The 26,223-nt window shown below is 39.5% G+C and overlaps 1 protein-coding gene across 3 annotated transcripts in view; it reads right to left on the bottom strand.

The window, feature by feature from the left end:
* Positions 1-26,223, bottom strand: part of FMN1 (formin 1) — a 393,756-nt gene that overhangs the window by 57,635 nt on the left and 309,898 nt on the right. The window contains exon 14 of one of the 3 annotated variants that reach the window (XM_090271941.1): positions 4,614-5,049. The exons of the other annotated variants lie outside the window; for them this stretch is intronic. Coding sequence (XP_090128067.1) covers positions 4,925-5,049 — 125 coding nt within the window. The 3' untranslated portion in view covers positions 4,614-4,924. Of the gene's footprint in view, positions 1-4,613; positions 5,050-26,223 lie in introns of those variants that run through there. 3 annotated transcript variants of the gene reach the window in all.

The following is a 26,223-nucleotide window of genomic DNA, read 5'->3' as shown; positions in this document are numbered from 1 at the left end:
CCATAATTTCAGCAGTTGTGATGTTACCAAGAATCTAGGTGCAGGGAAGATAGTAGTCTGTTCTTGGGAGATATTTCCAAGAAAAAATTTCTAGGAGAACTGGGATTCCCCAAGAAGATGCTACAGAAAATATTTTCCACATTAAAGCCCATTTTATGTGTTCTATCAGTAGAAGTTATGCATATGTAGAAAGACCATTAGCACAATGATCCTAATCAGAGTCAGTAAAAGAACACAAAGAAATGAAGCTTGGTTTTAAAACTGACCACACTGCTTATAAGACTCCAGAGGTGGAAAGTGCTGACAGTGAGTTTAACAGAATTCAAAGTGGCTCCTCTGGAGTCACCTTTCAACAATAACTGTCATCCTCCTTTTTTCTTACCCCATTTTTTTTTAAACAAATCCTTATATTATCAAAATATATATATTTTCAAGCAAAAAGGAAAAAGGACTCATGGGCATGGACAACAGTGAGGTAATTGCTGGGGGGAAGGGGATATAAGGGGACTAAATGATAATGGAAAAAAAATACAATAAAGATTAAATTAATAAAACAAAAGGCAAAAAAAAAAGGAGAGAAATCTACTAACAAAATTTTCCTAAAATTAAAAAGAGTAATAAATCCTTTGAAAGAAAAAGAAAGAGTAATAAATCCTTTGAAAGAATAATGGCTTAAATTAATATCTTGATTCATTTTACAAATGTATGTGTATATTTATAATTGCATACTCATTTGGGTTTTTTTTACATAGTTGAGATAATAATGAATATATAATTTAGTTTCTTGTTTTTTTCATTTAGCATGTGAAGGCATAGGTCAACAGTTAAGAACACTTTCATAAAAAATTATTTAATTTATAATTCTTGACAATAATTTTTGAAAAATAAGTTTTTATTTCAAAGGGGGTATGGAACCTATTCTAATAAAACAAAACAATTTTCTAGAAACCCAAGATAACATTTCAAAATGATTTTCTGACAGTATTTCTTAAATGAAACCTTGTAGGAGGGAAATGTTTGATTATAAAAGACTATTGAATTATCAAGTATAATTAAAGCAAATTTTAATCTTTTGATTCAACTTGGAAATAATCCATTGCTTTACCCTTTAGTCTTCCTTTATTTGTGGCTTAGTAGAAAAATGTTTTAGATGGCCACAAGTATTGAAATTATGTCTAATGATACTAAATAAGTTAAAATGCCTGTCCATTATGCTTAAATCTTATATACTTCTTCTGCATTTGAAAAATATAGGGTAAAAAAATATCTTGAATAGGAAAATCTACTGTGGATTGGTATATGCTTGGCAGCGAGTGTGAAGCCTCTGATAAACCAGCCACACACACACCTGCTAGGAAATCGGTCTCCCCTAAAACCTGGGAGAGGTGGGTAAGTTTGAACACTGAATAAGTTGGAGAAGTGCCACTGTTTCTTTTAGGCAGGAGCCTGAGGTTAATTGTGCAAACGGCATGAAGCTGATTTCGGGAAGGAAAAACAAACAAACAAAAAAACAACTCATGAAACCAGAGACTTGAAATGTTTTACTGGAGGAAAACCATAGCCTTCCCTCCTGTGGGATGGGAACAATGATTTATGAAGCTGAAGTCATTTCTTGTGATTGCGCGTCGGGGAGATTGGTTTCACATGATCTGTGAAGCCAGGCAATGGGAGCTGAAGAAGAACCCCACATGTTCAACTGAGGCTCGGATCTGCCCTCTTCAAGGGGATTCCAGAGCTCAGAGGAGGGGGAGGGAAAGCGATTGCTTTCTGATCCGTGAACCCCCTCCTCCCCTCCCACAAGCTCATTAGAGGGACACACGGCTCTCTTATTCTCTTTCCTTTTAAAAGTATTACTACTTCTGCTGTGTGGGAGTAGAAGCTCATTGTAAATGCACAGCAGGATAGTAGCAAAGCCTAGATTAATTCCCCATGGATTTATATGGGTCGTTCTCACCCACGATGGCTTGTACGTTTCAAAGGTGCTTATGCTGCTGTTTTTATGGCTGGTCACTAACTTTATTCTGGCATATGGCGGTTGGCGCCATGACACAGAGTGAACATTTTATACCTGAATTAAAGTGGCTATTTGACAGTTTCTGTCAGAAAGTTCAGAGCAAAGAATTTGTGGGACAAGATTTATTGCATATTTTATATGGGACACATCTGTTTCTTAGCTAGCTTTGTTCCTTCCCTAAAAAAAAAAAAAAAAAGAAAAAAAATTAAAGACGTTTCTTAAAAAAATATAATGACTGATGGAAAAATAAATTTCCAAAGCAGAAGAAAAATATGATCAAAGTTGGGTGTTTAGGACATAATTAAAGAAACCAAAACAAAACAAAAAAAAAATCCAATTCTCATTTTGAGAAGGAAAAATGACTCAAAGTTATGAAAAAAAATCTCAGTTGAAACAATGCAGTTATCATTGGTAATTATTTTATGGTTGGTCTAATGCCATTTATGTAATGAAGTTAAAAATTTAAGTGCATAACCTACCAATTTTTGCACACTTGAAACAGGACTGGAAAGAATAATCTGCCTTTGATGTGCTTTTAAAGATTTTGCCATCCCAAATGGTGGACTAAATAATAAGTCCCAACCACATTAGCATTAAACAAACAAAAAATATATACAGATGTTTAAATATTAAAAATTGATATACCTAAAGATAAATGCAGACAATTTCCAACCATAATTCATCAACACAACGTGAAGGGATACGTAACGTCATTCTCATCTTAAAACTCTTCCTATCGTAGAAAGCAAGCACCTGGAACCTTGTATTATTAACAGACAGGCTACTTTTTCTTTTAACTGCCACAGGAGAGTCTTATTCTGAACACTAAAAAACTGAAAATAAAACTTCCACCCAAAGATTTTGAAGAATTTATTTTTAATTACCCTAGGTGAGGCTCATTCTCCCCATAAAATATTAAACATTACAGAAGAAATTCTCGTTCACAGCCCTCTGCCCCACGCCCTCCTTTGCTCCCTACAACATTCTCACCCTCTCCTGAGACTCAACTACTGTTACTGGTTTGAAATATCCTTGCAGAATTGTGAGTGTCCTTGTGCAAACATGCAATGGTTTTCTAAGTCAGATATAGAGAAGAAAATTTGCTTGCTCACTAGGTATGTATGGTTTTAATTTTAGTTGAGACTGTCAAATAGTCTTCCACAGAGTGCTATGTTATATTATTAATAAGCAATAAGCAATATCATCAAACTTTAATTTTTGCAAATCACATAGATTTTGGAACAAATCCTTACTATATGTATTGCAAACATCTTTTCTCATGATTTTGCTTGCCTTTTGTCTTTGCAATGCCTTTTACTTATACATCTACTTTTGAAGTAGTCAACGTAATAAGTACTTTCTTTGTGTCTTTTGCTTTTTAAATTCACTTTTAAAAAGGTCTCGGCTACTCCCAAAGGGAATAAAGATGTCCCATATTTTCTTCTATACATTTGTCTTTTATTTGTCTTTCTATATTTGGTTGATTAATCATTTGGAATTGTATGGGGCAATTTTTTAAAAAAAATTGTTTATTTATTTATTTTTAGAGAGGGGGAAAGGAGAAAGAGAGGGAGAGAAACATCACTGTGTGGTTGCCCCTCTCTCACGCCCCCAACTGGGGACCTGGCCTGCAACCCAGGCACGTGCCCTGACTGGGAATTGAACCAGTGGCACTTGGTTCGCAAGCCGACACTCAATCCACTGAGCCACAGCAGCCAGGTTTTTTTTTTTTAATGGATAAGCACTGTTGAAATAGCACTGGTTTTCTAAAAGACAATCAGAGTATGCAAGTAATGACAGTTTTTTTCCCTTTCTCATATTTAAACACATCATTTCATTTTCTGTCACAGTCCCCTGACTAGGTCTTTCAGCTTCTGGGTAAAGTTGACCCTTGTGTTCATTGTGATTACAGATGTATTTGAACTTATCTCCACTGTATTTATTTTTGCATTTTCAGTTACCAGTCTTTCTACTATTTCCTTTTCCTGTCTTTTGTTAGATTCACCAAATTGTTCTTGTTTTCTTTTTCCTTTACTGGTCTGAAAATAATTACTTTTAACTTTTTGATTCATGAGTACATTTATATTTCAGCACAAATGTCTGGGATTTTTAAGAGTATCTCGAGTTAATAAAAGCTCTATGCCGCCACTCTGAACCGTATAGCGTGGCCTGATTTTCCCTTCTCCCTCTGCCAAATCTCATGGCCACTTTCTGAGCCACATCTCATGTTGATATGATCTGCAATTTTACTTACTGATTTTACCCAAAATAAATTATTTATAGTCAACATTTAATCATCATTTTATGATTTTATTTGTTCATTATATCTTTTGCCACTCCACTTCTTCCTGGATTCACATTCTTATTAAAGGAGTGCAACCTCAAGAATGGATTTATGAACAGTAAACCTCCTAGGCTCTGTATGTCTTGAAAATTCACTTTTCTCCTTCCTTCTGATGAGAGCTTAACTAAATACAGAATTCTAGATACAAAATTATTTTCTTTCAGAATTTAAAAAAAGATGTAATGCTTTCTTCTTTTATAGTAAGTAATCTCATATTGTTTCTTTATTTCTTCCTCTTCTCTTGACTTGTATAAATTAAATTTCTAAAAATATTTTCTCTATCTGAGCATTTCTCCACGCTTTCTATATATTTTTCTCTTTATGCTGTATTTTAGAAGAATTCCCTTGACTTGGTCTATCTTTCTACTCCCTAATTTGATTTTTAGTGCTGTCAAGTTACCATTTTGTGAATTCTCTGATTTCTAAAAAATTTTTACCTAATCCAAATTTTCATTTCTATGTTCTACACTGGGTTCTTTTCCATGGACTGGTGCCCTTCTGTAATTCTGAGATTATAAAACATGATCTGAAGACCTCTTCTGTCTCTAAGTGTATTTTCTCAGGTATTAGTTCTTCTGCTTGTGGAGTTTGCTGGCTTTCTCCAACAGTTGATTCTGGAGCGTGAACCTGTCTTTGTAGTTCAGTCTCACCACTGGGTGCAGGAGTGAGATGTTACGGTGCAGCTTGTATCCTAGTTGTTTTGAGGAGAGTAGAGGAGGGACAGAATGTTTAATTAGGCCGGTGTTCCCACATATCCCAAGATTTCAGCAGCTGCTCTGACTGTACTTTCAAGAGCCCCATTCATGCCATCTCCTAGGGATAGAGACTTCCTGATGTGGGTGTCTGCTCTGGGGGTGGCTAGAGGGGCTGTCTTTGCAGAATGAAAAAACTCCCCCAAGAGTTTTAACTGTAAGCAATTGCTTGAATTTCAAAACTCAACATTTTACATGTCTTCCCCATAATTTATAAGATTGCTTATGCATGCTTTTCTAAGGCTTTAAAACCTAATAAATTGCCAAAGTAGCAATCTTGCTATTGTATTATCACAAGTAATGATGTGGGGTATAAATATTCATAATTAACCACTTAAAATATCTATTTTAAAGGAGGTACATGAAAACAAAGCTGCTGAAACACACTATTACAACTCACATGGAAAATCTTGTTACAGACATTTTACATTCACATGTGCAAAGTAGTCACAGAATGGGCTACTCTGAACACACAAGGGAGAAGGCACAGAGCCTGGAGCCAGAAGAGCCTACTGCAAACATCACGGAAGGCCACGCTGGAGCTGTGTGCTCCTGCTGAAAGCCACGTGCTTCCTTTTTAAAAGTTCTGTAAAAGGACATCTTTGAATAAACAGGAATTCCTTTAAGTGCTGGAAGTTACAAACATTTGGAGGACAAGGGCTTGGGGATGGCAGCACATGGCATCACTGACAAATACCATATTGCAGTCATGGGGAGGAATGGGGATAGAAGTAAGAGCACGGTTGGGTAAGGAGGGAATTTTTAAAAATCCTTGGCCACTTTATTATTAATTATATTATTAAGTAACTGTGAAGACCATTTGAAAAGGGACAGTCCCATTTCATTTGTGCCATGCAATGCAAGTCTACTTGAGCAGGATCTGGAGTCCAAGAACAATTTGCAGAGATTCATATTCTTGCAAAGTTTCCTTAGTTCCAAATCAATCATACGTCCCTGAGGCATAAGTTACATATAGGTCATGATTTATAGTTTATCACACATTTTCAGAAACTGTGTTCTGTTAAAATGATCATGAAAGACAAAGTACTTACCCCAGCAGGCCAGATAGGTTCATGCTTAATATTGATCCACATCTCAACCATTTTAGTCACTTTCTCCCTTTCACTCTAAATATATTCAGCCTTCAGGCTGCCTCTTGACTCCCCTCTCTTCTGTCTTTATATAATCAGCTAGACATATACAGCTACCATTCTTCTGCTGATGAATCTCCAATTTGTATCGTTGACTCCAATATCTAACAATGGATTTGCCTTTCTCATGCTCTGCAGGACACCCTGGCAGAAAGAGCTGTCCTGAAATTCAAATGATCCCTTACTCTCTTATCATGACACAAACCTGTTCCTTTCAGACTCCTCCACAACTCAGTAAATGGCATCACCATTCACAGAGATGATCAAAACCTGGGAATTATTTTGGCTATTTGTTTCAACTACAAGATCGAAATTGTTATCAAATCCCTGTCTTTTCTATTTCCAAATATATCTTGAATTCATCCATATTTTTCCATCTGAACTCCCACCATTCTGGTCCAAAGTACTTTTGGTTTTCACCTGAGCTATTTCAGTAATCTCATATCTGCTCTTGCCCTCTTCCATTTATTTCCTACACAGTAATCAGAATAATCTTTTAAAACATAAATGCAGTCATGTTGCTTTCATTTTACCAACTCTTTGGAGGCTTCCCATTAAATACTATATAAAATCCAAATTCCTTCAGGGTTCTGCATGGGCAGCTTGCCCCACTTCCAGCTGTACTAGCTCAGGGTGGCTTCCCTAGTATGCCAAGCTCTCCCCCAGCTCAAGGCTGCCACCCATAATAGTCCTTCTGTTTGTGGTGTTTTTCTCTCTACACTTCCCGTGACTAGATCCTTCCCTGGCTACATGTCATCACTTCAGAGAGGTCTCTCCAAACTTTTAAAGCAAGTTTCTTAAAAGTATGTCCCCCACTAAACCTAAACATTCCACAATTTGTAACACACATTGGATTATTTATTTATCTATTTATTTTGGTTTCCTTCTCTTAATTGTAAGCTTATCTATTTTGTTCATAACTAGATAACTTGTGCCTGCACAAAACGTGACACACTGTAGGCTCTCAACATTGCCTGAATGAATTTTCTGTTATTCTCTGCACTGCAGTTGTCCTACGGTAGAGTCATCTGTTTAGGATTGGCTCTCCAGGCTAGGCTGCAAGATCTTTAAGCCAAGGAACTGTCTCCTGCCTTTGCTTGGCACAGTAGCTGACACATTGTGGGCCTATACATGAGAAATGAATGGTTATGATTAGGTACTCAGAAATCTTTTTTCAAATTGCACAATATTAGACCTGACATGCAACATCAACTTTGGTGATGTTGTTTAGAATAAGTAGTCTCGAGAGGTTAAAAAAAAATTAGTAATAACTAGAGGCCAAGGAAATCATGGATAAGGTCTGTTTGGATAACAAAATTTGAATGATGGAAACCAGTTTGAAATAGTAGTCAAAAATAGCTCAAAGAGAGACCCAAGGGAGCTCTCCCTCTGGATGTCTAAATCTATTGTGGACTTAGTAGACAGTCCCTGGAAAAGCACTGTCTTTTAGAGCATCCCTTCCCTCATATGTCAAGAGGCCTGATAACTGTTTTATTCACAGGGACAGTGGGAGGACAAATGAGGTGGTATAATGTCAAGGCTCTGCAGTCCACTGGAGAAAAGGCACTCTGAGGAGAATGGAAGACTTTCTGAGGGCCCTGCCTACTGTAGTCTGAGAGGCTGTATGTCAATGGTGAAGGTGTTGAACAAGATCAAAGTTGAATTCCTTAGGAAAAATGTTTCCCTGATATTAAAAAAATTTTTAAAAAGAAAACAGACCAAGAGGATATGCTTGGAAGCTGATGGAAGGAGTCAATGCTAACAAATCAAACAGAAGGAAGATTTAGTGAAAAAGGGATCAAAAGCAGAATGAAGGGATCCCAGGGAAGCACAGACCAATTTCACGAGAAACAGGGAAGCAGTGAGAGACATAAGGGTGGTCTCTCTTGACATTCTTCCTAATCTACTGTTGAGTTCAGACTTCTTGACACTGAACTCTAATGCTCTGCTCCATTTCTAAATAATTCCCACCTATGAGTTTATTTTGGAGTTTTGTATAGAAACCAAAAGGTGACCTTACATTAGAACACTAGCTGATATAGCACAGAATGGTTTCATTAAAATGTTCCAGGCAGTTTCCAGATAGCAATAGAACTGTGGAAATACTGTTCTGTATGCCCTTCCCTGTTTTCCTCATGGGCTCTTTCCACAGTTACTCATTCTTATCTCTTTCAACTACTTTCTAGATAAACAAGTTCAGAAAACTCAAATGCCTGCCTACAACTGATGCATTTGCCCTGACCTGAAACTAAATAAAACTGAGAGGGAATTAAAATAGAGGCTGAAGGGCTTGCATTCGCTCAGGCTTGTTGCCATGTCTCCATTAGGTGCTGGGTATGTGTTTATTTTTATAGCTCTTCCGTGAATAGATGGTGTGAGAGAAGTCTTATTTCCAAGGTTCATTTTACTGAGCTGACTGTAGTCAGTCTTTCCAAGAAGAAAGATGGAAAATCGTGGTCCAAGAGCATTACTGTCCATCGAGGGACCAAGGGGAATTCTGGACCTCATTCACTCAACAGCTTAAAGATCACTTAGGAGCAGTAAAATGATTGCCTTTGGTTCTCAGCAGTATTATTCGGGGCTGAGTTTATGGCTTCAGGCCCAGCTAATCACACTGATCTAATTTTGCATTCCCATCACTTTCACATATGTACTCTCACTGTTACATTAACTAGGAAAAAACACTTGTGGAATCTTGTCCTTCTAGATGGGAAGCACACGTATAAGAAAGTAGAAATAGTTTTAATGCTGTGTCACTTCATAACAAGAGTTCTAGCCATTTCATGTAATTGCCTTATCTTTCCAAGTCCCAGTGATGAAGAAAGGATACGCGGATTACTGGCTCTCCTTTATAGTGGAGTTCCAGAATGATGTAACTAACTGAATGACAGAAAGGAAAAGGTGGACAGATAAAGGAAGGCATGGTTTATTATTCCATGCAATGGAATAACCTATAGCAGCTAAAGAATTAGATCCATACATATCAATGTGGATAGCTTTTCGAACAATCTGGAGAGAAAAATTAGGATGCAGAATGATAAATGCAGGATGAGCCACCTTTTTATCCTGCTTTCACCGCCATCCTGAAAAAGGTCAGCATTTCTTGTTCTAAATTGGCCAAACTTTGATCACTGAAAGTCATCCAAAGACATTTTCAATTCTCTAAAGTAATGAAGCCAATTAAAAAAGCGATGGCTTATCTTTTTATCATGTAGACTTTTCTTTCCATGCTGGGTTTTTGTAACTGAATATAGTTTAGTCTGGCTGTAAGATCTAACAATTTGGATAACAGATCTGCATAGCATTTATTGCATTCTGCAGAGAATGATCCAAAGAGGCTATCCGTCTCCTCTGAGAATGAAAAATAAATATTTGTGGTTACAATAGTGTCACGATTCTCAGATAAAAGGAGGGATTTAGGTCTACCACTTGGCTCATGCTCTCTTCTAAGAAAACCACTTTTTTTTTTAGCAACCTAATAAAATTACTGGGGAGAGAATGCATGCTGACTACTAGAAATATTGACACAATAAAGGAATTGTTTAGTAATTTTAATGTTTTTTTTTTTTTTAAAAGGAGTTCAGAATTCCTCCTCTATGTTACTTTATGGCATTTCCAGTAAACAGGGAGATAGTTAAAACATGTATTTCTTGGAAGATGACGTAAGGCAAACCTCTTATCTGTTGGCACCTTTATACATGTGATGCACATCAAATGCTTTGTCACCCTTAGAGGAAAGGTCCTGGTGGATGGCAGGAATGTTAATAATTGCTTTCTTGTAGCAACAGCTAGCCAAACTAAAAAAACAATTTTTAAGAACACAGAATAGGGAGAGCAAAACTCTAGCCAAACTGGAGCAAACTTCTCTGCTTCCTCTAGGTCTACTCTAACTTATATTGATGTAACTGGCTGAATATTCAAGAAAAAGTTTGTTATGCAATGTCTAGTCTAAGTCTGTACAACAAGTCATGAGACAAATCAAACCTTAATATGCTACAAAGAGACACTGAAGCGAAAGTTCTGTCAACCTTATAGCTCTTCAGAGTGAGAAACCAGGAGGATTGGAAAAGCCATCTTCTCCTTGCCAGCAGCTAGCTGATGAATAATCCAGGCTCCGGGACAGTTGGGGATAATTTTCAAAGAATGAAAGACTGCTTCTATGTACATTTGCGTTAACATTAAGGACCCCATACATGGCTGCTGGGGTGGAATGGTGTGAGTCAAGTCAGCAGCCCACAGCTTTCTTGTAGGCCAGTTTCCTGGGATTAATTCTCTGTGCCTAAATTGCATGCGCTGAAAGGAGATGGATGCACTCACATTCCAAGACACCTTATATGGTGTCGTTATGAACTGGGCCTACTGTCTCAGCTTACGAGAGCAGTAAGGATCCTCTGACCCCTGCCAATCCATGTAAACCACCCTTTCATCTGTTTAAAGTCTAGGATCCATGAGTGATGAAAACAGTTACGACTCTTCTGTTGCTGGCATATAAAACAACACTCTACATCTAGATATGACTCTAACCATGAATATAGCACCTCAGAGACCTGAAGTGGTGGGAAGGAAGAAAAGATTTAGACAAATACTCCCACAGAAATGAAGGGCAGCACAATGTTTCTCCCATGGGACAAGGGTAGGAGGTACTGAATACAAATTCTGTGCTTATTTAGACCTCATGCTGACTGAAAAGAAGAAATAAATAATTAAATAAGGACTACTTTCATGTGCAACTCATTTAAATGGTTCCTTTGTTTTTGAAAGCAATTGGACCAATGAAGTGGACTTCTACATTTCACTGGGTAATACATGATCCTACATTTAGATTGCCCCAAATTTCAGGGAACCTGGAAGGTTAAAGACTGGCCCCAAAGTTATCAGACATGGACTGCCTAACAAATGATAAGATGTAAGAAAATCTCATAATCCTTTCATCTGACTAGACACTGATAATTAGATAAAAACAGATTTTTTTTTTCTTTTTAAACCACCCTGTTGTAGAGGATAGACCCTCTCGACTCACTGTCTTCCATTCTTCCTTAGTTTCATACTATGATCACATTTCTGACCTTGTTCTTTTGGTTACAAAGTGGTAGGGAGAGTTTAACATTCCTTTTCAAATCTTGTTTTTATCTCCAGATATATTTTGTTCCATTTATAACTTAAAGGAGGAAGACTCACTTTAAATGTTCCTTTCCTTTTTTGGACCAACTCAATTTGTGTTTACTGAGCACTCACTGCATACTAAGCAGTGGGGATTCTAAAGTGAGCAAAACAGACACCGTCCCTCTTTCATTAGCTAATGTCTCAAATATTTAAAAACTAAAGGAAGTGCCACAGAGAAAACAGAGTGACAATTACATTAATAACAGAGGAAATATAATTTTCACAGGGGTAGGTCTAAGGAAAGCCCTGTCTCTCTGAGGAAAGGGTTTTACCTTCCAAATACCCCTCATTTCTATTACTGCTCTCCACTTGCTCAACCACTCTAGCCCAAGCCGTGAAAATCCCACACTGAATTCTTATTTTACTCTAACTGGGGGTCTTCCTTTGACATCAAACAAATCTAGTCCAAGTTCAGTCACCTATTTGTAAAATGGAAATAATAATAGTGCTTCCCTTAAGGGTCTTTTTAAAATGAGAATAACTGATTGGCATATAAAAATGCAACTGATTTCTGGATATTAATTTTGTATCCTGCTATTAAGCAGAATTCATTTATCAGTTCTAGGAGCTTCTTGGTGGAATCTTTGGGTTTTTCTATGTACAATATCATGCCATCTGCAAATAAAGACAGTTTTACTTCTTCTTTTCCAATTTGGATGTTTTTTATTTCCTCTTGTCTAATTGCTGTGGCCAGGACTTCTAGTACTATGTTGAATAAGAGAGGTGTGTCTCATTCCCAATCTCAAGGAAAATGCTTATAGTTTTTGCCTATTGAGTACAATGCTAGCAGTGGGTTTATCATATATGGCCTTTATTATGTCGAGTTATGTTCACTCTAATCACACTTTGCTGAGAGTTTTTCTAATCATAAATGGGTACTGGATTTTATCAAATGCTTTTTCTGCATCTATTGATACGATCACATGGTTTTTATCCTTCACTTTGTTTATGTGGTGAATCACATTTTTTGATTTGAGAATGTTGTACCAACCTTGCATTTCTGGAATACATCTCACTTGATCATAGTGTATGATCTTTTTGATGCATTGCTGTATTTGGTTTGCTAATATTTTGTTGAGGGGCATTAAGAATAATATCCAATGAGATGCTGCGTCTCTCCCCATAACTAAGAGGGAGTGCAGCTGCCTCAGGACTGGAGACAGCCAGGGGTTCCAAGGAGTCGAGCTGCATGGAAGTCCAGGAGGCAGGGATGTGCAGAGGAGATGCCTATCCGGACGGCGGTGGGGGTGGGGGTTGGGCAGGGAGGTGGGGTGTGGTGGTGGCTGCGACAGGCCTGCAGAAGGTGCAGTCGCATGTTTTGAGGGGCCAGGAGGGACGCCTGGGGAGCGTTCTGGGCTCCTCACCGGACCTCGTGGCCCGCGGTCCCAGCACCGGGGAAGATCAGGACTCACTGCTTCTGGCTGTGCAGACCAGCGGGGTTTGGGGTGGAGGCGTACACTGCCGGTCTCAGCGGGGTCCGCTTGTTTGAAGGGCTCCCATGGTCCTGGAGCATCCACAGGCCCACCCATTCTGGGAACGGTGGCCGGGGAGGCAGCTGGAGGGGCACTGGTCTGGTGTGGAGGTGGGACGGGTGCCTGGAGCGGGCGGTGAGTGCTGGGATGGCAGCATTGTTCCCTCTCGGACCCCTCCCCCACGTACAGCACCATGGCATCATGGCATGGTGAAACAGGTTGCCCGTTACTGATGAATCCCTAAGGCTCCGCCCCTTACAATGTAACAGAAGTGACAGCTCTACTTGGGTCGTGGAGGCAAACAAACACAGGAGCCTGTCAGAATGAAGAGACAGAGAAGTATGGCCCAAAAGGGGAAACGAATGAAGGTTCCAGTGAAAGAACTAAGCGATAAGGAGATAGCCAACCTAACAAATGAAGAGATAGCCAACCTAACAGACACAGAGTTTGAAACACTGGTAATAAAGATGCTCACAGGCTTGACAGATATGCTTGAGTACGGCAAACACATAAGAGAAGAAGTGAAGGCTATGCTAAGTGAAACAAAGGAAAATACACACAAAACCAATGGTGAAGGGAAGGAAACCAGGGTTCAAATCAATGATTTGGAACATAAGGAAGAAAAAAACAGTCAACCAGTGCAGAATGAGGAAGCAAGAATTGAAAAAAATGAGGAAAACTTCCCAAATTTTGCGAAGGAGATGGACATACAGGTCTGGGAAGCATGGAGGGTCCTGGGCGAGCTGGACCCAGAGGGGACCACACCAGAAAGCTTCATGATTGAGATGCCAAGGATGAAAGATAAAGACCGAGTCCTGGGAGCAGCAAGAGAGAGGTGGAGAGTTACCTACAGGGGGTGCCTATAGGACTATCATCTGGTTTCTCAGAGGACACTTTGCAGACAGGGAGGGACTGGCAAGCAGTATTCAATGTGATGAAAAGCAACCTGCAACCAGAATTACTCTATCCAGCAAAGCTATCATTTAGAATGGAAGGGCAGATGAAGTGCTTCCCAGACAAGGTGAAGCTAAAGGAGTTCATCATCACCAAGACATTATTATATGAAATGTCAAAGGGACTTACTTAAGAAAAAGAAGATCAAACTATGAACACTAAAATGACAACAAACTCACAACTATCAACAACTGAATCTAAAAAATAAAAACAAAATCCAACTAAGCAAACCAGAATAGGAACAGAATCATAGGTATGGGGATCATTTGGAGGGTTAAGAGCTGGGAGCGGGGAAGGGGAGAAATGGAGAAATGGTGCAGGGACTAAGAAGCATGATTGGTTGGTACAAAATAGACATGGGATGTTAAAAGTAATATAGGAAAGGGTGAAGCCAAAGAACTTATATGCATGATCCACGGACATGAACTAAGGACAGTGGGATTGCTGGAGGGAATCCACTGAGCAGATGGGAACAAAGGGGAAAAAATTAGAACTACTGTAACAACGTAATCAATAAAATATACTTAAAAATTTAGTTGAGGGTTTTAATGTCTATGTTGATCAGAGATATTGGCCTATAATTTTCCTTTTTTTAAAGGGAAATTATGAAAACAATCCCATTCACAATTGATTTAAAAAAAAACAAAATACCTAGGAATAAACCTAACCAAGGATGTAAAAGACCTGTACTCAGAAAATTATAAGACACTAAAGAAATAGACTGAAGAAGATACAAATAAGTGGAAGCACACACTGTGTTCATGGATATGAAGAACTAACATCATTAAAATGCCCATACTACCCAAATTAATCTATAAATTCAACATAATTTTTGTCAAGATTCCAATGACGTATTTCACAGAACTAGAACATTTCAAAAATTTATATGGAACCACAAAAGCCTGTACATAGCAACAGTGATCTGAGAATGAACAAAACTGGAGGAATCACACTTCCTAATATGAAACTAAAATAGAAGGCCATAGTAATCAAAACAGCATGGTACTAGCATAAAAACACACACATGCATCAATGGAGCAGAATACAGAGTCCAGATATAAACCCACACCATTATAGTCAATATTCGACAGAGGAAGCAAGCACATACAATGGGCTAAAGATAGTTCATTCAATAAATGGTATTGGAAAAAATTGGACAAATATATGAAGAAAAATGAAACTAGACCACCTTCTTACACCACACACAAGAATAAACTCAAAATGGATCAAAGACTTAAGTGTTAGACCCAAAACCATAAAAGTTCTAGAAGAAAACATAGGCAGCAAAATCTCAGACACTGCTCATAGCAAATTTTTCTATTGAATATATCTCCGCAGGCAAGAAAAACAAAAGAAAAAAAAATAAACAAATGTGACTACATCAAACTAAAAAGTTTTGCACAGCAAAGGAAGATATAAAAAATAAGTAAAAAGACAACCCGCTGAACGGGAGAACATATTTGCTGATACCTCTGATAAGGGGTTAATATCTAAAATTTATAAAGAACTTTTAAAACTCAACACCCAAAAACAACTTAATTAAAAAATGGGCAAAGAACCTGAATAGACACTTCTCCAAAGAGGACATACAGATGGCCAATAGATATATGAAGAGATGCTCAACATCACTAGCCATCAGAGAAATGCAAATTAAAACCACAATGAGATATCATCTCACACCTGTCAGAATGACCATCATTGACAAGTCAACAAACAACAAGTGCTGGCAAGGACATGGAGAAAGGGGGACCCTTTTGCACTGTTGGTGGGAATGCAGATTGATGCAGCCACTGTGGAAAGCAATATGGAGATATCCCCTAAAATTAAAAATGGATCTGCTGGGGAGATCCAAGATGGCGGAGGAGTAAGTGGAAGCTACACTAACCTCCTCCCAGGACCAGTCTGGATTTACAACTCAATTTTGGAGAAATCATCTGGAATAACCAACGGAACACTAGCTGGAAAGAAGTCTTATAACCACGGAGAGACAGAAAAGGCCGCTACATCACAACGTGACCGGTAGGGAGTGCGGAGACGCGGAAGGGCTGGCTGGGCTCACACGGGTGGCTGCTGAAGGGACTGAGAAACAGCTCAGCAGCCGGGGATTCCCCCTGAGAAGGGCAGGGTCTAAACCCCCAGCTGGGCTTCCCAGCCTACAGCGACAGAGTGGAAAGTAAAATAGTATCAGCTGTAAAAAGCGAAAAGCCACAGGCTTTCTTGCTAGCCGGAGAGAAACAGCAGGAGAAAAAGAGCTCTTAAGTGGATCACATACGAAAATATTTTGGCCACCACTTACCCTGGGCTCAAGCAGAGGGAAGGCAGAGAGGACTGGAGACACTTGGGGAGAATTTGGCACGGTGGCTTTGAGGGGAGAACTGGAGGAGCAGCTGACTGGGTCCCAGTGCTGACTCATCCCCAGTACTGCGGGTAGACCATTCCCCTCCAAGTGGCGTCAGCCTGAGGGGAAGCAAAAGCCCTGCCTACAGGAATTAAGCTGCCACACCCACAGTCCTTAAGCCTGACAGCTAATCACAGATTGAATAGATTAACAATCAAAGAAGACAGACAACAGCAGTAGATCCCTGGAAGTCTCCAACAGGCTGCCTAGGGCCAGACTGGTACATGATCTGACGCCACCAGAGGCAGATCCAGGAAGTGCAGATCATTCCAAGAAGCACCAACAAACAATAGGAGTCAAAAAAATGGGGAGACAGAGAAACAACCTCCCATCAAAAGGAAAGGTAGAATCCCCAGAAAGAGTGCTAAATGAAATAGAGGGGAGCGAACTATCAGATATGGAATTCAAAACATGGATTATGGAGAAGCTGAATGAGCTCAGCGGAAACTTCAAAGAACTCCAGAAAAACTACAAGGAACTCACAGAAAATTACGTGAGCATGAAAAAGGACATAGAAGCTATCAATAAGAGCCAGGAGGAAATGAAAAATACGATCTCTGAATTGAAGAACACAGTAGAAGGAATTAAAAGCAGGCTAGAGGAAGCAGAAGATCGGATCAGCGAGCTGGAGGACAACCTACACAAAAACTCCCAGACAATGCAACAAAATGAAAAAAGACTGAACAAGACTGAAGAGGTTCTAAGACAGCTGCAGGACAACATGAAACGTAATAATATCCGTATCATAGGAATTCCAGAAGGAGAAGAAGAAGAGCAAGGGATAGAAAACCTCTTTGAAAAACTAATGACAGAAAACTTTCCTAACATGACGAGAGAAAGAGTCACGCAAGTCCAGGAAGCACAGAGGGTCCCAATGAAGATGAACCCCAACAGGCCCACCTCAAGACACATCATAATTAAAATGGCAACATTCAAAGACAAAGAGAGGATCCTAAAAGCAGCAAGAGAAAAACAACTAATAACATACAAGGGTACTCCAATAAGGCTATCATCAGATTTCTCAGCAGAAACACTACAAGCCAGAAGGGAATGGCAAAAAGTATTCCAAGCAATGAAAAACAAAGGCCTACAACCTAGAATACTATACCCAGCAAAGCTCTCATTCAAAATGGAGGGTGAAATAAGGAGCTTCCAAGACAAAAGAAGGTTAAAAGAATACATCTCCACCAAACCAGCAATGCAAGAGATGCTAAAAGGTCTGCTCTAAGAAGATAAAGAAACAGAGAGAGACAGAGAAGAACACGAGTACAAAGGGGAAAAATGACAATGAATAAGTACTTATCGGTAATAACCTTAAATGTAAATGGATTAAACGCTCCAATTAAAAGACATAGGGTAGCTGAATGGATTAGAAAGAATGACCCACATATATGCTGTCTACAAGAGACCCACCTTAGAACAAAAGATCTACACAGACTGAAAGTAAAGGGATGGAAAAATGTATTCCAAGCAAATGGACATGAAAAAAAAAGCTGGGGTAGCAATACTTATATCAGACAAAACAGATTTCACAGCAAAGTCCATAAAAAGAGACAAAGAAGGGCATTTCATAATACTTAAGGGAAAAATCCATCAAGAAGATATAACCCTTATAAATATATATGCACCAAACTTAGAAGCACCCAAATATGTAAGGAAACTTTTGAAAGACTCCAAGAAAGATATAGACAACAACACACTCATAGTAGGGGACTTTAACACCCCATTGTCAACAATGGACAGATCTTCGAAGCAAAGAAACACCAAAGATATGGAGGCACTGAACAACACTCTAGATCAAATGGACTTAGTCGATATCCGAAAAATCCTGAAACACCAATTCAAAAGAACCTATGCACTCCAATGTTCATAGCAGCACTATTTACAATAGCCAAGTGCTGGAAACAACCTAAATGCCCATCTGTAGATGAGTGGATCAAAAAACTGTGGTACATTTACACAATGGAGTTCTATGTAGCAGAAAGAAAGAAGGAACTTCTACCATTTGCAACAACATGGATGGAACTAGAGAGAATTATGCTTAGCGAAATAAGCCAGGCAACGAAAGAAAAATACGTTATGCTGTCACCTATTACAGGAAACTAATGAACAACACAAACAAATGAGCAAAATTGAACCAGAGGTATGTAAACAAGGAGTAGACTAACAGTAACAAGGGGGGAGGGGGGAGGGAGAAAAGGGGGTAAGAAGGGGAAGTGTCAAATCAAAGAACATGTATAAATGACCCACAGACATGGGCAACTGAGTGGGGACTGAATGTGGGGGAAGGGAGGGGCAGGATACAGGGAAGCAAGAGGGGAAAAAAAAAAAAAAGTGAGACAACTTTAATGGAAAAACAAACAAAAAAATTTTTTTTAGTGGGGGAAAATGAAAATATGAAGAATGGAAATGCCAGTTCAGTGAATATTAGGACAAAGATTTTCCTTCACGTTGTATATTTTTCTCCCTATTTGATCTCTCCAGAGTTTGGCATTCTAAACAAGTAAGTAATGACTTAAGTTTCTTTGCATAGACCTAATAAGACCAGTTGTTAATAGAGGTTCCTTTTTCTGAACAAGCCTTTGACTGGAATGTCAAGCCTAAAGGAGACATGCTTGGGCTCATGTTGTTACCAAAAAGCCCTAAGGAACTGGGAATGACTTTCAAAGGTAATAAAAGCCCGCGAAATAAAAGGCCTGCTGCCATGGTTGGTTGTGCGGTCCACAGCAATCTCTCCAGGGAAGGAACGAAGGTTGTTTTCCTGAAAGATGGCTAGAAGGGACCTTAAGGCACAATGGAAAACCAGAAAGACTTGGAAAGGACAGGTGTGTACAGGCAAGGATGAATGCCAGGTATGTGGCCCAGCTTCTGTGCACTGAAGAGCAGACTGAGGGCCACCCTAAATGTTCCTTGGGTAAGTTCCAGCAAAACAGAACTAAAGATCATAAGTGATCATTTGCTGCTCTTGTTATGCTTATGCAAATGAACAGGATAAATTAAAAATGGACTTAATGTAGTCCCTTTAAAGACAAGGAGAGTAATCTTAGGGAGAAAAATCAGTATTCAAGGAAAATCACAATGATCAGTGGCAGACTGTAAAGTAGGGCAGCTAACCGTCTTAAAAGTTTCTTCTCATTTAAAAAATGGTTTCACTTGAAAATTAAACCATATCTGTGATATCACCAAAGAGATTCAAGTTGCAGGCAAGTAGAATGTCAAGTGCCTTGCAACTGTATGTCTTCCCAATAAGACAGTCTTACAGATTTAGAGACTTTTTTGTTGGTTATGTTACATAAATTAACATGTGTTTTCTGTTTTCAAAGGGCATAAGCCTATGACCGCATTACCTGAGTGATTGTCTGTACGCATAAGCCTCACTTAATCCTCTTTGCAGCGATGCCTCCGGAGACTCAACAGTTTGGCTGAACTAAATGGCTGAGTTGGTGAAGAATGGGGTGGTCTGTGGGCTTCACTTTAAAACTGAATTCTCCTTTCTATCCTAATGGCTTGGACAGAAAGGGCCCAGAGGTCTGAGAGGGGGGAAACATAAACTATTTCCCTCAGCCCAAACTAAATAAAATGGGCAAAAGGGTTTTGGACAGGAGAGATGTGCCTAGCACACCTTCCTCCAAAGAAGCCCTTTTTTTTTTTTTTTTTTTTTTTTTTTTTTTTTATCTCCTAATGTGGAACATTGAAAAATTAATCCCTGCCTTTTGCCACCTAGTAGTTATGGATTGAATGATGCTTTTTAACCCTTTTTGCCAAATCTGTTGCCCCCAGAACACAACAAGGATGCCAGCCTGCTAAACCAAGCACGCCGTTGTCCGGAGACAGCCAACTGACCTGGAGTCTGCACAATCCTTCCCCATGTGGGAAGGCCACCCTCCCCTCCACACCCCCACTGTTATTAGGGATTTCTGGACCCAAGGGTAGGTAGGACGACGACCATGTCCAGCTTGAAGCAGCTAGAGGAGCTTGAGACCTTCGCCCATTGTCCTTTACAAGATTACAAAGGGTCTTAATATCTGAGAGGGAGGGATAGTTATTTTTTACGAACCATGGGTATGGACTTGGGGGGGGATGCTGGGGGAGGGAGATACTGGGTGGAGGGGAGTAAAGGGGAAAAAATTGGAACTACTGTAACAACATAATCAATAAAATATACTTTAAAAAAAAAAATGGATCTGCTTTTTGACCCAGCAATCCCACTTCTGGGAATATATCCAAAGGAACACAAAACATTAATTTGAAAGGACATAAGCACCCCTATATTCATGGCAGTGTTATTTACAATTGCCAAGAAATGGAAGCAGCCCAAGTGTCCATCAGTAAATGAGTGGATAAAACAACTATGGGACATTACACAATGGAATATTACTCAGTCATAAAAAAGAAGAAAAGTGTACCCTTTGTGACAGTATGGGTGGACCTGGAGAACATTATGCTAAGTGAAATAAGACAGAGAAAGAAAATACTATATGATTTCACTCATATGTGGAACCTAATGAACAAACTGAACTGTCAAGTAAAACAGAGACACTCATAGAGAGCAGGATGACAGCTGTTGTGGGGGAGTTTAGGGGGTGGAGGGACTGAGCAAAAGGAAAAAGGACTCATGGGCATGGACAACAGTGTGGGGATTATGGGGACAAGGGGGCATAAGGGGACTAAATGGTGATGGGAAAAATACAATAAAAATATGAATGAAAAAAAATGAGGATAAGTGAGACTAAGTATCACCTGGCCGAGAATATGAAATAAATGTTAGTTTGTACCATTTTCATTATTCTTAATAATAAAGAATAAATACCACAGGAGCTTTAGAATTTCTATAGAAGAACAGAAACATGAGGACAATATTGTAGGGTGTGTGTTAAGCTTGGCTAGAAAAAGGGAAGTAGGTCTGGGACTCCAAGATTCAAGTTGAAGTTTTCTCTTTCTTTCACATGAGCAAAGGTCTAGACAGGCTAGAGGGATCAGTGAAAGGTGGGGTTGTTCGTGTGTGTGTGAGGGAGATGGGGGTGTTTGTGTGTCTGTGAGGGGATCAGGGAGACAAGGAGACTCACTAGACTGGAGTAGAAACTTTTTATGGGAGCAGTAAGCTTAGACAAGTAGAATGGAGACCATGAATATAACCTCTCAGAGAGTGACGCAAATAATCCACTCATGCAAATAATCCCCAAGAATGCAGCATTCTTCTTACTAACTTCTGGTTCCCTGGGGTGAAGGAGGCGGGTAGAAAGGGATGCTTGTTTCTGGTGTCAGTAAATAAAATCCTCTGGTGGGGAAGTATTTTGAATATATTTGCAGGAGAATTTCGTTGCTCTCCAAAGTGGGAAAAATTGGCATCATCAGGGATTTCTGTGTACCTACCTAGAAAGAATGGGCTCCAATCTATGGCTAATTTGACTTTTTGCAAAAAAAAATCATCATTCCTGAGGGATTTCAGGCTCTGTTGAAAAAGCTTTTCTGTTCCATAGGTTAGCACCAGCCTAACAACAGAGTTTCTGTGACCACTTTTGATTTAAAACACAAACTCAGCCTTTGCATGCTTTTGCAACATCCCTATAACTATGGGTTGTTTAAAAATAGCTATACCCCAAAGATTTCTTTCCAACATCTGACATGATTGTAGTTTGCAGCGATTTGTTATGTAAATAATGGTAGCAGAGGAGAAATATGAAAAAACATTGCCCCTTCTCAAAGCCCAGTGGATTAAATGCTTTCGTTAACTCTGGACTCCAGATCTAGGGGTTGTTTGTTTGTGGTGTATAAAGTAAAATACTATATGTCTGGCTCAGCTTTTCTTCTGGCATAGCAGCAATTTGCAAGGGAGCTTTTGTTCCTCTACAGTGTCCCTAACTTTCCTTCACAGACAATTGTGCTTCCAGTATGGAAAGGGGTTTTAATGCAGTGGCTGCTGAGATGATGCTGTGAATATTTTTAAGGCAAAGGAAAGAGCTTTCTGAGAGGATGACTCAAATACTGTTCGAAACTGCCAATAATTCAAGGCTTGATGGTGTGTAAAGACATGTGCTGAAGCTTCTAGAATGCAACTCTCAGCTCTGATCCAGGATTACCTGAGTATAATGCTTTCTTTTTCAGGGTGTGTGTGAAAGACAGGTGATGAGGCAACTTATTATTCTTAGCTTTGTCCATGGGAGAAAAGCAAGGGACAGATGACTTTGCCCCAATTCTGTCCTTCTTCTAGAACACTGTCTTACTATCTCTCTTCCCCCTCCATCATTTATTGAGTGTCTACCGCATGCTAGTTTTCTCATTTCCTGGTCTCTATGGACATATTTTAAGATGTGGTCGCTCTAATGGCTGCTACCTCTTCTACAGCAATCCTACTTTAATTATCCTCTTAGAGGAAAAGTAAGGAAGGCATAGTGAGAAAAAATGATTTTGATATTCAGTCAGTTTAACTAATGGGAGGAATGACTTGGGTTATGGAAATGTCTTTTAAAACAATGGTTGTTCTGGAAGGCGGTTGCCTTGAGAAGTGAGACATACCCTATACTGATGAGGGAGAAGACCCACAAAAAGCCAACTCAGAACAAATAGTTTTGAAAGCCAAGGGCAGCTCATCCAATATTCCCCTCAAATTAGAGCATAGATGAGATGAAGCAACAGCCTAGGGAATGGCTTGCCACCCACATCCATGACCCAGAAGTGTGATGGGCTTTGCTTTAGAATACAGCTGAGTAAAGGGGTTAATGTGTCTAAATATTTCTCTGAAACCTGAGGAGGTATCTGAGAATCTCTTTTCTGAAGGTCTCCAGACCTTCTTCAAGGAAGTTACTGGAAAGTGGTATTTTCATACTTCTCTCTGTAATATGAGAAACCTACTATATATTTTTTAACTTTTAGCAAATCATCTAGGATTTTCAACACATTAGAGCCTAAATCAAGTTCAATCTGCAGGGAAAAGAAATGTGGGCATCTTCATTTAATTAAATATTTATATTTTTAAACTTCATTTTTATTTTCTCCAGCTCCTTCATAACCTCAGATTTTATAGTAAAAGGCAGATACCTTTTACACTGCAACAGGATTTTGAGACCCTCTATAGCCTACTCTCTCCCTTCCCCTTTTTCCCTCACTCTCAGAAACTTTTGAGATTTATTTCCAACCCAGTACTATTTGCCCTTAACTGTCTCTGGTTAGTTACACCCAGATTCAGACATGCTTGTTTTGCCATACTAGGATGAAAACCATATCAAACCCTTTACTGGCAAACTCTCTGTTCTTAACCTTCTGTTTTTTTTTCCCCTTCAGGAAAATGGGAAAAACTTTATTTGTCATATCAACCATGACCTTGAGCCCAGCTCAGGATCCTCTCTGAGTCAGATGAAGCCGCCTGACTCATTCAACTCAACCTCCCTCCTCCCACATGGCTTTGGAACCCAACATGGTCTCCCTTGGGGTTTTGTAGTAACAAATTGAAGAAGTAAGACCTCAATCATACATAGATATATTTCTCAGCCTATATTAACTCTGCCCCCTTGCTCTTTCTTTTCAGGTTGTCTCAGGAAAAAGAAAAGATACATAAAGTAAAAAACAGAAACAAACAAAGACAGAAGCTAAAGCCCCAGATGAAGATTATTACTAGTTACCCCAGACAAAGAGACCCAATTGCCATTGCCTAAGCTCTACTCAGCTAGTTCCTCTTCTGCCCCAAGACGTGCCTGAAACTCATCTCCCTCCTGGCCCTCTCTCACTCCCACCATTATTACTCTCAGCCATCCCTCTGCACCCCTTTCACCAAGGCAGCATCATCACGAAGTGAGCAGATAAAGGTAATCTAGATAGCACCTTTCTCTGAACAAACACTTTTTCATCTCTTTCTTATTTTTACTGACCCTGAAAATGGGACTCAAAGTTTAAAGGTGGTGGTGACAGGGAACTAATCACCACTGATCACCTGGTTAACTTTAGAATGGGTGTTTCATAGTCACTGCATGGAGAAGTTTGGGGCTTTTATTCATTTAAATCCTTCAAATGCTAACATTATGACACCAAAAGATAAAAAATAAAAAATTCAAAGCTTTGCAATGACCAAAACTGCCATGCAGTTGGCCTTGTGGCTTTGAGGCATTCCTGGGGTAAGGCATTACCTTTGGCACAGTTTGTGAACTTGAACCATGTAGGGTTGGTGTGTAAGCAGAGCTGCTTCGGGGAATCCAGCCCCTTCCTTCCTAAAAGCAAAGGGCTGCTGGAAAGCGCTAGAGGAGGGACTAGAGCAGAGAGCAGGGCACATGAATGGCACCCAGCCTGCTGGGGACGCACATCCGTCAGTTCCTGACAGGCAATCGGGTACGAATACACAGTGGACAGCGAGGCATTCAGATTGATCCTTCAAACTGACTGATTTTAAATAACAGGCATCCCTTATTTGGGATTATTTTTTTCTAAATCATGACTCTTAAAAATTAACATAGGATTATTTTCCTCTTCCAAACTGATAAATCACTTTCCTTCCTGGCTTGGACCACCAACCAAGTTTCTGCCCCCGGAAGTAGGGAAGATACTAGAGATCTTGTGAGGAAGCCTGATCAAATGCCCTGTTCTTTCAACTTCCAAACCAGACACTTGGAGATGCAGACACATTTTTTGTGTGTGTGGTCTAAGTTGCAACCTCAAAAAACTTGGCCGTTTTCTCACCAGGGACTGTGATTTTCATAATGTGATGGTTTGCAAGGATTTTGTTTTCAAATAGATGTTATGGGTAATTCCATGGGAATCCTTCTTCAATCCCCCTGAATTGATAACCTTTCCTTCTTCAATGTGAGCTTGGTGTTCAGATAACCTTGGGACACAGACAAGGAGGATTCCCAGTGGTAAATGTCTGCCTGGTGCAAAGGGGCAAGGAAGAAAGTAAAACTTATAAACTCATGGAAATAAAGAACAATCAGCTTTGTATGTGCTGTCCTGCTCACTGTTTTACTTTTATTTTTAGGAGTATAGTAATGTTAACATCTCCTATTTCACTGATTCTATTTATCGTGATTCATAGCAACAGCAAATAACATTTTAACTTCGCTTTGCTTCAGCAACTCCTTTTCCTCCTTGCCTTTGGTTTCAAGACTATCAACGTTCAGATGCTCTCTCGCCAGAACCAAGATCTTCACATTTTTCCACCTGAACTATATACATCTCACAAACTTTGCATTTAGTGAACATAAGACAGTCCTCCTCATTTGGTAAAGAAGATGATATCTCCATGGTTTGAGTATGTCTCCCTTGGCCTCTTTAAGTATACATTTAACCAACAAGAAAGTCTGAAGCTTCTATCCACTTCAAAAATCCTGATGATAAAGCAAACACGATTTAATTAAGCAATGCAAGTACAGTAAAAACCACGTAGGTCCTGCTGTGATAGGGAGCTCTGGGGACAGGGGGAGAATGACAAGGGGCAGCTGATGCTCAGGTCGCAGGGCTACATTCCAGAACCATTCACGCCTTTCTAGTTCCTCCCCTAAGTCCCTCGTAAGAGTGTACTCACAACTGAATCAAATGGAAACTTGGGTGTTGCCCCCCTCCCCAGGCTCAATAATAATGTAACAATGGACAAATGCTTTAATGCTGTAAAAATATGTGTTGCGATTTATTTCTCTCTACAAGTGCAAAGACAGTCTCCTGGCAAGCTTGGGTCTCAGATGCAAATATGTGGTTGACCAGGATCCACGGGAACTGATGGCTATGAGACTATTAAAGAATAATGTGATTTAGACACTGCCTCCTGGGCCCAGAGGTTAGAGGCTTCCTCACGCTACTCCCAATACTACACTGGCAAGTCTGTGACCCCAGGGTTACTTCTTATCCCCAGTATCCACTCTCTCTATATATAATTTGGCTTTTGTTGATATTCGATACTCACCCTCTTCAACCTATTTGCAATAATTAATACTGCTAATAGAAGTTCTGTGGAATTCTTTTCCCATGTACTCTCTTAGGTCTTCTCCTATTTCT

The sequence above is a fragment of the Furipterus horrens genome, unplaced genomic scaffold, assembly GCF_987537825.1.
Source record: "Furipterus horrens unplaced genomic scaffold, mFurHor1.1.pri manual_scaffold_3, whole genome shotgun sequence".
NCBI lineage: Eukaryota > Metazoa > Chordata > Mammalia > Chiroptera > Furipteridae > Furipterus > Furipterus horrens.
The sequence above is the reverse complement of the archived record's forward strand: the minus strand, read 5'-3'. Positions and strand labels throughout refer to the sequence as shown.